This window comes from Xenopus tropicalis, chromosome 3 (genome assembly GCF_000004195.4).
Source record: "Xenopus tropicalis strain Nigerian chromosome 3, UCB_Xtro_10.0, whole genome shotgun sequence".
Taxonomy (NCBI): domain Eukaryota; kingdom Metazoa; phylum Chordata; class Amphibia; order Anura; family Pipidae; genus Xenopus; species Xenopus tropicalis.
In genome coordinates this window covers 103,654,476-103,670,088 of record NC_030679.2, presented here as the reverse complement: position 1 = coordinate 103,670,088, position 15,613 = coordinate 103,654,476, and the positions used below count along the sequence as shown (strand labels likewise).

General features: G+C 37.5%; 1 protein-coding gene across 3 annotated transcripts; it reads left to right on the top strand.

The window, feature by feature from the left end:
- Nucleotides 1-1,241: 1,241 nt before the first annotated feature.
- On the top strand, nucleotides 1,242-15,594 carry myef2 (myelin expression factor 2). 3 transcript variants are annotated; one of them, NM_001016035.2, is given in 18 exon segments: nucleotides 1,392-1,503; nucleotides 4,082-4,284; nucleotides 5,308-5,360; nucleotides 6,080-6,087; nucleotides 6,178-6,271; nucleotides 6,602-6,817; nucleotides 7,819-7,972; nucleotides 8,132-8,181; nucleotides 9,170-9,227; nucleotides 9,738-9,839; nucleotides 10,834-10,881; nucleotides 10,971-11,039; nucleotides 11,669-11,773; nucleotides 11,861-11,959; nucleotides 12,734-12,802; nucleotides 12,934-13,130; nucleotides 13,207-13,258; nucleotides 15,086-15,594. In NM_001016035.2, coding segments are annotated over 18 exon segments (1,848 nt in total). In that variant the 5' UTR covers nucleotides 1,392-1,396; the 3' UTR covers nucleotides 15,250-15,594.
- The last annotated feature ends 19 nt before the right edge of the window (nucleotides 15,595-15,613 follow it).

Sequence of the window (15,613 nt, the reverse complement as noted above, 5' to 3'; positions counted from 1 at the left end):
GGTATAAAAAAAAAAAGTAAACGTATTTAGTAAAGTAAAATGTAGTTTAAGGCTGGAATAATGTGTATCATGATACTCTGCTGAAATCCACAAAACAAGGGTACATATCTCTTTGTAGTAGAAAACAAACTAAATCAATCTCAATGTTGCTTTCAATTACCTTACCCCAGTTCACCAGTCAAAACTAATTTCTGATTAAAAATGTTGCAGCGATTAATCCACTGCTGTCTGGTGTGTTCTGGTGTAGTTATTAATATTAGGTACCTTCGTATTCAGTAAAGTGCTCAGGGGATCTTTCTTAAGGTTATTTTGTGCTACTGAGATATAAATCTGGGTCCAGAACCTTCTGACGTTTGGGCATTCCCCCCAGATATGCATTACAGAGCCTTTTTGGCCACATCCCCTGAAACATTTCCACTAAATAGGGGGTTTATTTTGTTCAAGTGAAAGGGAACCATAGGTTGCAGCCTTTCTTTACAGAGTCTTCCACAATTTTTGCTAGTGGACACTCAGGTTTAGAATACTGGTGTGAAGGGACATCAACAACCCTGCACTAAGCTTTGTATAAAGAAAAGAAAGGCCAGCCCATCTCGGGAGACATATTCAGTGCTGACATAGGGCTGCTGGTTGGGTTGCCATCCAATGTGCATGAAGTTACCCAGTAGCATAATTACAAGCGAGGCAACTGCACTGGGGCCAAGGACTTCTGATGGGCCGGAGGGCAAAAAAAAAACCATATTGTTTCCCATAAGAAGCAAAAAGAAAACTTCAAAATAAAGTGATGAAATCCTTTGTTAAAGGACACAAGCAGACATAGATACTATTCTCCACAGCCATGTTCATTTTCTTTCCTATAACAATAGCACCAAGTATGATTTTATCATAAAAACGAACTTGCAAAATTGAACTCTGAACTCTGAGTATTACAAAAAAGTTCAAGTGGAACCTTAGATATGCATTGCTCGCCATTTTTCTTTTGAAGCCAATATAAGAGCCATAGGAATTTTACTCTTCTCACACAAATTGATGCATCAGACAATATGAACGTATTAGAACCTTATATAAAAGCAGCACGTTATTTTTATTAAAATTCAACATTTGTTTTCCTAGTTTCCAGAGAAAGGAGACAGATAAGTACAGCAATAGTACCACCACCTTCGCCCTCCATATAAAGCAAGCTCCTCTCACACAAAGCAACCTCCTTTCACACAGTATCATCCTGTTCAAATGTTAATAAAGGGCTTGTATTCAAAAGAGTGAGAAAAAAAGGCCCATTGCGCTCTCGCGAGAGGAGGAATAGTGGTGACGCAGCTGAGGGGCAAAATCAGGCTGTGCGGCCTTTCCGAATCTCGTTGTGTGTCGTGCTGCTGTGTGTAGAGAACCCATTGTAGCGAGAATGGCGGAGATTGATCAACAAGACTCCCAGGACGCCCTGAACAACAGCAGCGACAACAGCCTGTGCGAGGACGCCAGTTTTGCGGAGGAAACGAACGGCGTCAAAAAGTATGTGTGCGGGAGATTGCTCTGGCGCAGCGGGGAATGGCCCCAGTGCAGGCGGGGAATGGTTCCTTGGCGGTAATAGGAATACGTGTGCTGCTTGCAGGGGGGGTTGGATTATGGGGTGAGCCTGGTTCCCCTTTACTCGCTCTTCAGCTCTCAAATCCGCTTAAATACGGCTCTTGGCTTTCCCGCGGATTTGCTTATTAACTGTAGGGACCCGGGCTGGTAAAGCGTGGGGTACGTGCGGCAGTGTTTATGCGGGGGCTATTGTTCGTTTAGTTGTTAGGCCGCCGCTGCTGTATACAGGCGCCTCTGTGCCCGCCTGATAGAGAAAGGCCTCGCCATTGTGTGGGACCGTGTGCAGCTAACAATGGCAGGGAGGCAGCTCCATAGACCAGTGCGGGGCCTGATTAATGTGCCAGTAATTTAATATTTCAGCGCATTAGTTGTGTGTATCCTAAAGCTGCTAGTAACATCTAGGAACAATGAATAATCCGATGTATACAGAGCCAGTGGGTTCCCTATATCTCCTAAGGCCTCCAGACACGGGACACGCTTACTCTGTAGTTACTGTTCCACATTCCCGAGTAATACAATACCTGCTGCCCCAATGATACTGTTACCAATAAAATAAAAGCTATCCGGAAGTGGCAATTTTGGTGTCTGCGATTTTTAGTTGCCCATGGGTGGAGCTGGTTTTGGGTTGTAGCTATTTGTCCAAAATCCCCATAGATTGGCTACCATGAGTGCTATAAGGCAACTTGTGATTGGAAATATGGCTGCCATGGTTCAAAACAAGTGTTTCAGGCGATTTCCCTGGCTACACGGAGTGAAGTGGCGTCACCCTATATTACCAGAAATCTGTAGTTCCAAAACACCCTGTATTGTCGTCCTTAGTCTATTTTTTGTCTGGCAACCAAATACTACTTTAGTAGTAGATAAGATGATTTGGGTTTGGATTGGCAATGTGTGCATTCTGGGAAATGGTAGAGGGGCTGCTGTAACATGCCAAAGACATGTGTTTACATGTGAGCCACATTCAAATGTAAAGAGTTTATAAAATTGTGCATGCACAAGTTTTTTTTCCGTGCACATAGCTGAGAAGGAAATGTAGTTTCTGGTTGGCTATTTGGTAGCCGCTATGTGGACCAGCAGCCTACAGGAGCCCGTTTGTCAGTGAATCCTAGTCTAGGCCAAATAATAAGGCTTGATCGTTCAGAGACCATGATAAATGACCAGTTTAAAGGTTGTTTAGCGCTCTGCATGATTAAGCATGTCTTTGAGAGACATCCATGTGGGGTGTAACATTTTTTTTTTAACAGTAAATCGAATTAAGTCATGGAAGTTGCCTATTTAAAGGATATTAGACCTTACTACAGGTGTAGACAGTTCAGGGAGCCGGAGGGCACAGAGGGGAACAGGAAGTGGGGGAACTGGGAGCTGGAGGACACAGCAGGGAGTGGGCTGTAGTTTGAGGATGCGGGGTGGGGGTAGTTTTAGGACTACAGTCCGGCCCCCACACAGTCTGAAGGTCCAAGAACTGGCCCCATGTTTAAAAAGTTTGAGGACCCCTGGCTTACAGGTGTTTACATGATTTGTGCAATTTCTTTCAAGTTCTGAGCTGATTTTCTTACATGTTTCAGGGGCTGAATTATATTTAAATTGTCAAACGCTGAGGTTTAGGGAGCACTTTAGCACAGTGTTGGTCACAAAAATGTTAGGGCCATGTTTGGTTCATGGGTCTCCAATTGGACAGCCCTAGTCTACATTTTATTAATTTTATTCAACTTAGTAATAACCTAGAATGCATCAGAAATTTCCAAATATAGTTAGGATAATAACACTGCAGACATTTTTTCAGGTGGCAGAGAGGGGGGAAAAAAGCGCATTTGCTGCCTTCGTTAGACTTTAATAACAACTGCCTTTCACTGCTCATGTGCATTTGAAAAAAAGCAATTGAAAAAGTAGTAAACCCATACTTCAGTCATTTGGTACCACTTCTTTCTTCCCCACTAGCACTAAAAAGAAGCCCCAGCATGTTACTCTGTACCCAAAAAGGCAGAGCCGTGCAGAGTGGTTGGTGGCCATTTCTATGTCTTGCCGGCATTACTGAGTAAATTTGAATCTGTGGCCCCCAGCTCTGAACACTAGACTATTTCTTAGCTTCCTATTTTATAAACCACAACTCTTGTACTTACTACTGAAGCGGAATTGGCAGCACCCATTATCCAAATTCCATAGGACAGCACTGATACACAAGAACTGAACATACAGGGATGAACACCTGTCTTTTAATATATTTAGGCAAATCACTCACTGTTTTGGGAGCGTTTGTTCCCCTTTATCTGGTCGTGGTGAAACCCCAAAATGTAGTGTACAGTTTGCCTTGACATTTTAAATGCAGGTGGTTTTCCCCATTTGTTCAGTTTTTTAATGAATATTATCTGCCAGGTACTGACACCCATACCATGTTATTGTAACCTTTGTGCAGGTATTGACATTAAAATGCGCTGTTAAATCCTATTTAAATTTGTTACTAACAGTTGCAATGTGGTTTTTTTTTTTTTTTTTTCAAATTAAGTGAGAGTGAAGACCAGGTTAAAGAAGAAAAGACTTCTTTAAAGGAGAAAACTACTGGAAATAGGAAAACAAACAGGTTCCATCCATATGGAAAAGATAAAGGGCCAGGAGAAAAGAAGGGCCAGAGTCGCAACAGAGTTTTTATCAGTAATATTCCCTATGACATGAAGTGGCAAGCTATAAAAGACCTTATGAGGGACAAAGGTAAGTCCTAGTGATGTAATAGTACACTGGGCAAGACAGCCTTCTTTTTTTTTCCCTTCATACAGTTACTGTCTAAAATATCGCCTTCTTAACAAAAGTAGCCGCACCTTTAATTTAGTTGTAAGATTCTCTGTATCGCCATTATAATTGGACTTTGCATGTTATATATTCATTGTTACTGGAAATATATTGCAGATAATTTCCAAAGGCAATTTAAAGAAATCATCCTAGTTAATGAATTGATAGGTTATGGATGATACATTTATGATGCTGTGTAATTACTATACAGCAGGGCTTATTGCCTGCATTGTCTATACTGCCAGAGATTGTCTGTTTTGCAGTTTTCCTTCTATGTCTGCTGTTGCAGTTGTGAAATTTGGTTTAATTACTCCACTTAAATTCCACCTCCTCTTTCCAAAATTATTGGGTGAAACTTGTTATATTCCACCAGACATCAATGTCCAAAAATGCAACATTCGGTGTTATGCTTGCAATTGTCTTTGGTGTATCTGTTGTAAGGTGACAAGACTATTTGATTGGTTTATATTTTTACTGTATTGCCCTTGATTGTAGCTTTGCTGTGAAACACACGACTTGTAAATTTGGATGTTTAGGCAATTTTGCAATTTGAAGACACTCAGGTAGAAAGTCACCTTAAAACAGCTGTCGCAAGTTGGATGACAAATCTTTATTAAAGTGATAATGTTGAAGTGATAATCTGGTAAAGGACCGTTTGGCATCTGAATTTGTTCATCAACTATAATCATACTTGCCAAAACATCATTTGTAGTATTATTAGGTGAAAATGTGGTAGTTTTGTATTGCTTTTGATAATGTGGCTGTCTCACCTTAAAGAAAACTAGCTAAATAATATAGCTGTTGACAGGAGGTATGATGGTTTGAGTTGATGGTGAATAATAGGTTTTTTCTTTTTGTAGAGGTGTGCACAGGGCACAGTAAAGAACGCTACTGGTGTTAAATGTATTGTCTCTTGGTATTTTTCCCTTTGTATGTCTTATGTAGTTGGTGAGGTTACATACGTGGAGCTCTTTAAGGATGCTGAAGGAAAATCAAGGGTAAGTGCCGTGGGCAACAATTGTTTGAGGTGTTATGAGCCTCAACAGTTTCTGTAACATCTGTACATGTTTTTGGAAAGTAAGTTTCATTTTCTTCTACTGTATTGCTGTATGCATATTTCAGTCTCCAAATTTGCCTCTTTCACCCAAATAAAATTGGTTGAAAGTAACCAACTGGATTACCATTGTTTAAGGGGTTTTTTCTAAAAGCTTAATAAAGACAACTTGAGTCAGGGTCTGAATTCTGGTCTCACTCTTGTTCTTTATAAACGTTCAATGGTAAATAACTCAGTAGTAGTAGTAGGACTGTAATGAACTATTTTGACTGCATATTAAATTACTGTTTTTGTGGCTTGCTAGGCTGCTTAACAGCCAGTGTGGTGAATGTTTTGAATTAGTGAGCTAGCAAATTTATATAGGGGATAAAATAAGATGGATTACATATTAATGCTGATGAGAAAAGGGATAGTCATTGTGGAAGAATGATTTGCATTTGTCTTTTTCAAGGTGTCTTAACTAAAAATATTTATTTAGACACAAACTCATTGAATCCAGACTCCACAAAATAATATTGCCAAATATTTATATTACTAATAGTATGTTATAAATATTTTACACACAAACTTGCAAACTTCAGTATTGTTTTATGCATATATCATGTAATCTTTTTAATTGTCTGTTTTTGTTTTTTCTTTTTCCATGTTACTTTATGCATACAGGGTAGCGGGTAGGTATCAAAACATTTTTTTTCCTTTAATTTTTATAATTTTTATGGGTTGCTAGAAGTGCTAATTTTTTTTATTCCTCACCTCCACAGAGTTGTAGAATTTAGAGATATGGAGTATGTTACAAAAGCTGTAGAAGTAATGAACAAACATGATCTAAATGGGCGACCACTTAACATCAAAGCAGTAAGTTATTGTATTTTTCCTGAGACAATTCTTGAGGAGGAGGAGGAGGAGTAGTAGTACTGGCATGTCTATTTTGTATTTTTTGATTAGGGACTTTATTCCTGCTCAAAGGTATAAAGGTAATTATGACAAGCAGCAGAGTTAAAGTTGTTTTTTTCAGGAGCATTATTTACGAATTAACCTAGAAGTAGTTTCATGATACTGCTTTCAGACTTGTCCCATCGAAATTAAATTGTTAATCTTGTTCTATAAATCTGTGACTATTGTCAATTTTTGTTATCTAGACTGTGGTTGCAGAAATATTTTGACACCTTTTTGGTTTATTTGTAGGATCCTGATGGAGAGCATGCTAGAAGAGCTCTGTCACGTGGTGGTGGTGGTGGAGGAGGAGCAGGAGGAGGACCATTCCCAGGGGGTCATGGTTCAGATATGGCTCCTGGAATGACAAATATACCACCCTCCATTGTTAATAATCCCAACATCCCACCAGAGATAATTGGTGCACTGAGAGCCGGACGACTGGGAACAACAGTGTTTGTTGCAAATGTATGCCCCTTTTATGTGAAGATGAATTTAACTAGTAGCTGCTTTAAATGTACTTTAGGAGCTCTATATAAAAATTTACTTTAGAAATGTTTTACTACTTCGGTACAGTTTGTCACTTACCTTTTTTTTTCCACCACTGTCATAAGAAGTTTAATTGAAATACCAATATTTCAATAACTTTAACAGCTTTCACAGAATTGATTGGTAGGAAATGAATTTCACTTTGATTTTTAACCCAATGTATATATAATTTAATCCTTTTTGGAGACAAAACAATTCTATTGGGTTTAATTAATGTTTAAGTTATTTTTTATACTAAGGTATGGAGATCCAAATTATGAAAAATCTCAGCTCCCAAACTTTCTGGACCTACTGGTCCAATACCTGTAATGGGATTAAAAATGTGCACTAAAGGTTTTTTAAAAATACACTGTAGATGAAAATGGTTTTTCAAAACTTCAAGTTCATCAAGATCCCTTGAGGAGTTCAATACCTAAAGGCCTATTTATGTAGACCCAAGACTGTCTTACTTTTAGGAAGGGAAACTGCTATAGTGAATCACTATAATTTTATAGTGTAGTTATAGTTTATATGTATGTTGGTTTTAAAATGTAATAAATGAACTGTCACTCCTACTACACACCCACACTGATTTTAGTGATTTTGTTATATATGACCGTTCCCTGCCAAACAGCATGAGTTCTGTTAACTTGCTGAATTTTCATAATAACATAAATTTGATAATTATAGGAACATTTCTTTTTTGCCTTAGATTTTGAGCTGTCAACAAATCATGGAATTTTATTATATATTAAGTAAACATTGTACATGTGCATATAGGGTGTTTTCAAAAATGTTACTTCCACTGCATCAGTTCTATTCATTTTTTTAATGGAAAATCACAGCTAAGATCAGTCTCTACAACCTTTTAGCTGTAGGTGTATTTATAAAAAAAAGTTATATGAAATTCTATAATTTTCCTTTTAATTCTCCCTCAAAAGCTTGATTTTAAAGTTGGTTGGAAGAAACTGAAGGAGGTATTCTGCATCGCAGGAACCGTAAAGCGAGCAGATATAAAGGAGGATAAAGATGGCAAGAGCCGTGGAATGGGAACAGTCACCTTTGAACAACCAATTGAAGCTGTGCAAGCTATTTGTATCCTTCAAACAATGTTTTAAGAACAGAAAACTTTGATGTAGTTGTACATTTTATCTTTAAGACCCATAACTTTATATTGAGTTGGTTAAAGAAATGCTTTTAGCCATAGCATTACCCATTGCCATTTTGTGTTTTCCTTTACAATTTTTATTCCAGCTATGTTCAATGGCCAGTTTTTGTTTGATAGGCCTATGCATGTGAAAATGGTAAGTGGAAAAATTGCCTGGGGTTAAGATATGTTAAGGGGACTGTATGCAACCCTTTTTACATGAGCTCAGTAAGTTTGGGCTTGTTTTGATAATACATTTTGCATTTGTTTTTTCATTTTAAAGGAGAAGAAAAGTCATTTTGGCATTTTCTGCCAATAGATTCGCCACATTAGTGCCAGCTAGAACAGCATATCTATTCAGCAGAAAGCATTGCCATACCAGAGTAAAGAGCCCTAGAAGCTTTCTCTGTTTGCTTAAGATAGCAGCTGCCATTTTAAGTAGCTTCCTGCGCCAGCTCTAGCCATTATAGCTGAGATCACACATTCCTAAGGGTGGGGGGAGTGAGTTCTTATGGGAGGGGGGAGCAGGAGAAGGGAGAGAACTGAGCAGACACTGGCCGTGGGAATAAAGGATGTTTATTAGAGAGAAAGTCAGACACCCTAACAACATGTTCTTAGTTTTTACCTTTCCTTCTCCTTTAGGAAGTATTAAATTGTGGGGAAAGATTAGCTTTTTGAAATGATAGGGAAGCGGGTTGCTTATTCAAGGAAGACTAATTGCCAGTCCACAGAAAAAGAGCAAAAAGGGCTTATTTAATAGGCTACCGTTTAGAATAGGAAGGTGTTGTTTATTTGAAGCTGCTTATTTCTCTTTGAACAAGTTAAGTTATTTATAGGGGTGAAAAGAGTTTAGGGAAGAACCAATTTACCATTTGTATTTTTTTGCTATTCTGAATCACTAAATTTTGGTTTTTCATCTAAATTAAAAATAATAAATAGGCAGAATACATTTTTTTTTTTTTCAACAAAGGTGGTCCTATTTTGGATATTTTTGCAATGGTGTTTTTTAGGTGTATACTTCAATTCTGGGACAAAATATTATAGATATACAGCAAACCTCTATAAATTAGCCTTTCTTTCATTCATACAATACTTATACCGTTTAACAAATTACTGCTCTTGTGGTTTTTTTTTCCCCCATGTAGGATGACAAATCACTCCCACATGATGATTTTGCAGACTGTAAAACAGCTCAGTTGCCACGTAAGTACTTTGAATCCCTCCATTGGCTTAGTTGCCTATGGTATGCCTGGAGCTTTAATTGGCTTCACTCACTCTCTATCCCTAATATGTGATATAATCATGGTGAATTATGGTTATGACTCCCTTATAAAAAAAAAAAATAGTATTTGTAGTTCTGTGCTAAACAAAGTAGATTATCTCTATGCTGTTAATGTGCATTTATATGTACACTGGCTGTCAATGGTAGGCCTAAAACAAACTATCATCAAACCGCTCTGAGGCCAATATTGAAAGTAGTTATTTAGGGCACACTGCACTAATTACTTGCTTTTTTTATACACTACTACTTCACACTACCTTTTAGTAACCTTTTTAAAATAACCTAATAGTGGTTAACATTGCTTGTTTTTGTTTCCCCCTTTTTGGGTGTTACATTGTTATGCATAATAGGTCAAAGGGACCAATTGCAACAAAATATTGTAAGTGTAACTGACGACATTATTAGTTATTAACTAAAGTCTTTCATTTCAGGTGGACTGGGTGGTATTGGAATGGGGCTTGGACCTGGTGGACAGCCAATCGCTGCCAACCAAATGAGCATGGGAAGTGGAATGGGAAATATGGGTCCTGGAGGCAAGTATAGATGTTTTTGAGCAATTGAAATAGTCACAATAATAGAGATTTTTTTTCATATATTTATAAAGCACGTATAAAGAACGTATTCGGCACTGTGCAATAAATGGGTGTATACAATCAATATTCAGATTACACACAAGCAACCAATAACCATGCAAGAGGTCTTTGCCCAAAAGAGCTTATACTCTAAAAAGACTTTCAGGTTGGCAGGCTAATGCTTTTCTAATCCTCTTCCATACCCCCCTTTTCTGTTATAACTCGCTACAAAGAAGTCTTGGGATCTAGCAGCTCATATGGTGTGGAATCACCTGGGGAGCATTGCCAGACAAAAAAGGAGTGTAAGTGACACACTCTATATCAGGGACAAAATTGTGGTTGTCTTATACTATACAGCTGTTACTATATGAATGACCTTGTACTAAGTTATTTAATATTTCTTAAAATGCTTGTTGTGACTTGAATAGATATAATATTTGTGTCTAATATGTATAAAAAGTACAACTTCTGGCTGACCACCCAGCAAGGCCTGTGGACTGTATTAAAACTTGAAATCACTGAAAACACATTCCTAATGCTTTTCTTTTGGAAGATAGTTATCTTAGAGCAGGGCTGGCCAACTGGGATGCCCCATGGCCGGATGTAGCCTCTCAAGATAGTTAGTATAGGTATTGGTATATACAATTTATATGTGAGTGTATAGATAGGTCTTCTTGTGAGTGATACATGTGCTCTGGGGTTCATTTGGAGGGGTTGAGACTTTGTCATTCCCCCAACCCAAATTAACTATGTAACCCTGTCATGGAGCTTATTTGTAGCATCAATTGTGCTTTATGCTAGTTACAATAGGAAAATGTATTATGCCATAAATATTTGTCTGGCACATAGAGTACACCATTCTTTCTCTGTGAAATTGGTTTTGACTGTGTGCCTGCTGCTAGAATGCATACTTTATCTGTATATGTTACAAAATGTGTGCTATTATGTATTAAAGGTATGGGTATGGAAGGTCCTGGTTTTGGAACAATGAACAGGATGGGAGGTGAGCATTTTATTGAGTGCACTATATTGCCTTTTGTACATATAAGAATTTTTTTGTTTAAAAGTTCATGTTCTCTGTTTTTACATTAGGAAGTGGATATGGCAGCATGGAAGGGATTAATAACATGTCTGGATTTAGCGGAATGAACAGAATGACAGGTATGAATTTTATAGCAGGGGTCCCCAACCTTTCTTACTCATGAGCCACCGTAAAATGACTTGGGGAGCAATGCAAGCGTCATAAAAATTAATGGAGGTACCAAAAAGGGCTAAGTTAGTGTGCATAGAGGCTACCTAATAGCCTGTCGGCTTACAGGAGGTTTTATTTGGTAGTAAATCTTGTTTTTATTCAACCAAAACTTGCCACCGAGTCAGGAATTCAAAAATAACTACCTGGTTTGGGGGCACTGAGAGCAACATCCAAGGGGTTGGTGAGCAACATGTTGCTCAAGAGCCACTGGTTGAGAATCAGTTTTATAGAATTGCCAAAAGGTTGCAAAAAACACTTGTTAAAATGGCAGTTAAATATTATACAGTTCTTGTACTTTCTAATGTAGAAACATTTTTTTCCCTGTGTAAGTGTAATAGCATTGGACTCTTATAGTATTAGTTCCCATAGTATGGTTTGGTATGCTTTGTTTTCCAGTAATACTGGGCAGAAATCTGCACTTAATTCTGCAAAAACATGCAGTTACTAACCATATGAATATAGGATTATGAAAAGGATCTGAATGTTAAGGCTTTCCTTTTCAGTATGTATTTTCACTCTTCCTTTCTCTTTTGTATAGGACTTGGTGGTGTGGATGAATTCAGAGGGAGTTTGGGTGCTGGCATAAGTGGAGGCATGGGTGGAATGGGAACTAGCATGGGCGGCATGTCAAGTGGCATGGGAGGTAAGTACATTGACACATTTATTTTGAACAGATTTTTAGTCAGCTCTTTAAATTTTTGTCTTCATGTATATAATTTTTTTTTTTAAGATATGTTCCGTGGAGGAATGGGAGGTGGCATTGATAGAGACTTCGGTCGCAGTGAAATTGGCTTGAATCGTGGGTTTGGAGATTCTTTTGGAGGAATGAGTAAGATTATATCATTTTATATGAAAACCTTAATCTGTTGTCTTAAGGACGTATGTTGCAGTATTCCTCTCTTAGTCCTCTTAATATGAACTAAACAGTTGCAAAGAGGGACTGGCCGCTATTATCTGTTATACAGATTTTTTTTTTTTCTTTGCAAGAGCAGCTTTGTAAACAGTTTTTGACCCACATTTATGGTATGCCACACTCCTTGATGGAATGCACACACTTTTTAAAGGTGTATTATTTACAGCATCTACATTCTTTCTACGATGTGTCCCCCATTCAGAGGGCAGGACTAATCGCAACTGTGTTTAATTTACATATGTATCACCCCTGTGGTCAGATGTGAACAAAAACGTGTAAATTGCCTAAATCTTAGGAGGAATTATTGAGCTAAGTAAAGCAAATACACACAAATACATTTATGTGTATGCACCATACACACATTTTTTTTTTTTTTTTCTTATGTAAAAGTAACTTGTGCAAGCTTCTTAAAATTTAAGTCTTTTCGCTCACTGTTTTTCCATTATGTGTCTAAAAAAAAAAAAACTTGACGGTGTGTTTATGATGCATGTTGTGTAGTACCACAAGCTACTTTTACTGTTCAATATTTCAATATCCTTGGTAAACAAACGATGGGCTTCATTTTAAGAATGGAAAAAATATTATGCAAAATTGAAAAATAACCAAACTGAGTGCTGTTTGGCACACTGTGAGATATTAAATTAAGGTGTAATCAAAATGTAAAACCTTATTTCATTGGTTATTCTCTAGGTGGTGCCATGGTTGGAGGCTTTGGTGGAATGGGTTCTTCTACAATGGGTCCTCTGGGCTCTGGAATGAGTAGGTTACAGTATTGTAATAGAATTATATATGTTTTAAACCTGCATTGGATGAAGCACTTCCTTATGTTTACCTGCTCATAAGAGCTGGCTTAAAAGTAATTTTTTTTTTAAACACACTTAATTTTGTAGACAGTGGAATGAGCGCAGTAAATTCAATGGCTATGGGGCTTGGTATGGATCGAATGAGCAGTAGCTTTGACCGACTGGGTGGTCTGGACCGGACAATGGATATGGACAGAGGATTTGGAGGATATGGATCTGCTCAGTTGGGTAGTGGATCCAGAGATAGAGGAATGTCTAAAGGATGCCAAATATTTGTAAGAAATGTAAGTATATTCCAGAAAATGATTAAATCTTGTTTCTGTTGTAATAAAATATCTGATTTTTAAATTAATATTTCAGCTTCCATTTGACCTAACCTGGCAAAAACTGAAAGAGAAGTTTAATCAGTGTGGTAAGTACTAAATTATACTTTTGTGAATACAAGCATAGATCTGTTGTATTGTCCTTTTTATCCCTGGTAGTACTGATAGACAGGTCCACCCTGTTCAGTAGAGACGGCTGGCATTTACCTTTTTTAATTTTGTATCTTTTTACTTTGTTCCTACGAAAGTCTTTTTGCTTAAACCATGTATACTGAAATGTATATTTGAAATTTGTGAAATGAGTGAACCAGTTGTGATATGGTAAAAGGCTTTGAAGCCAGACAAGGCCAAGATGCAGGTTTAAAATCTGAACAAGAAGGAAAAACACACCTGCAAAAGCTTGTACATATAACTTTCCTCTCAAAAATTAAGCTATTACTGCAAATGGTTGCTCTGCAGTTATTAAAATGTAAGCTTTCTACTCTAAGCCAGAGTTGGCCTGAGAACATTGTTTAGGCTGTGCTGAAATACTGCTTCTGGAATGTAATGGAAGGGGTTTGCTGAACCTCACGCGTCTGCATTATGACGTCTGTTTACAACCATAAATCTGATGCAAAAAGTTCCCTTCTCTAACAGAGAAAAACCCCTGTTAGTAATGTTAATAGTTACTGTAACTGTTAATAGTAATGCAATTGCATTACTATTGTCCCACGGTCCTGTTTATGGCAGTGCTCTGCTGTTAGAACTTGATCATGGACTTGTACTTTTCTAATTACACATTATTAAAAGCAACATATTACAGTGTATCATGTAAGAAAAAAATAGTTGATCCCTTATGTGCAGTATTAACTGCAGATACTAACTAGTTGGAGAGGTCTGGAGGGTAAGCAGACAAATGTGAGACTTGGTCTGGAGATGTGGGTAAGTTACACCCCTTTTATATATGCTTGTAAGTTAGTTAAACTGTGAGCAATGTACTAGATGTAACTTAGCAATATTAAATAGTTGCATTTCTCGTACTGCAGGCATCCTGTATGCAGAAAGAAAACCTTTTTAAAAATGGTTTTATACCAGTTAAAAACCATTTAAAACAAAAAATGCATGTAAATGAATGTTACTCTATAAGGAGGTTGGTCTACAACTTCCCACACTGGTGAGCAGCAACCTCCAATCCCCTCATGTATATAATGAGTTTAATTGCTGTGGAATTGTCAGTATGGAACATTCACAAGTTTTTACTAGATAAATAATCAGCATGTCCAAATCATGTTGATTAATGGGAGAGATTAAAACACATTTAAAAGACTCATTACACCAGAGTGAGAATACCATTATTGCATTAAAGATTGTATCTGTTTGTTTCTCCAGAACCTGTACATACAATTTTCTAGCAGCAGTTTTTCTAAACCTGTACCAGGTTTTCTAAACCATGGGTGGCATGACACCAGTTTCTCTGCACAGGCACGAAGACTACTGTTATTTGTCCAACCACCCTAAACTTGAATTGTAGGTATCATGGCTTTGTAGTACAGTAGCTTGTTTTATATAGTGGCATGTTTGTAATTTTCTTGCTCCTTGTTGTGTGTGCACTGACATGCACATCATTTACCTGCTGGTGCACACACTGAGCGGATTTCACCACAGAAACACTAAAGCATTTTTTTACACTGAAATCCATTGTGTGTCCCAAACATGCAATTGCTATGCCTGTCAGTGAACACACACCAACACAGAGCAGAAAACAGGTGTGCCACTATCCTTAGCACTCCTGAAGCTATAACACCAGGTCATAGGAAGCCTGCTTTGTTTAAAAACAAATTAAACTCTTCTAATTAAGACAAATATTTTCTCAAATCCTTTTATGTGGATTAGTAATTTTGCCATATGCTTTTCTTCCCTCTTTTAACCACCTTTAGGTCGAGTAATGTTTGCTGAAATAAAAATGGAAAACGGCAAGTCCAAAGGCTGTGGAACTGTAAGGTTTGACTGTCCAGAAACAGCTGAAAAGGCCTGCAGGTTAATGAATGGCATCAAGATAAATGGCAGAGAGATCGATGTCCGTTTAGACCGCAATGCATAATTTTTTTTCCCCCCCAGAACATTCCCACATTTGTTTACTTTTTTTTTTGGTAATAAAATAGTAACCGTGAATTCTGATAGCTGAAAAAGGTTGTATTTAGTCTTAACTTTAACAGTTTGGTGTTTTTCTGTTTTTGCTATGTATAACTTTTTTTTAAACACCATATCTATAGTCATTCAGTTTAAATGAATGGACATTATGTTTTTAATAGTCACTTTTCCACAGCTAGTTTAAAAGCCTGCATTGTGGCGGTATTTCAGTGCTGTATTTATGTATTTTTTAAGCTTCTTTGTCCACAGTTCCAAAATAAGCAAATAAATTTCTAGTCTGACCGGTTGCACAAAATCTGAGTATTGTGTTATAG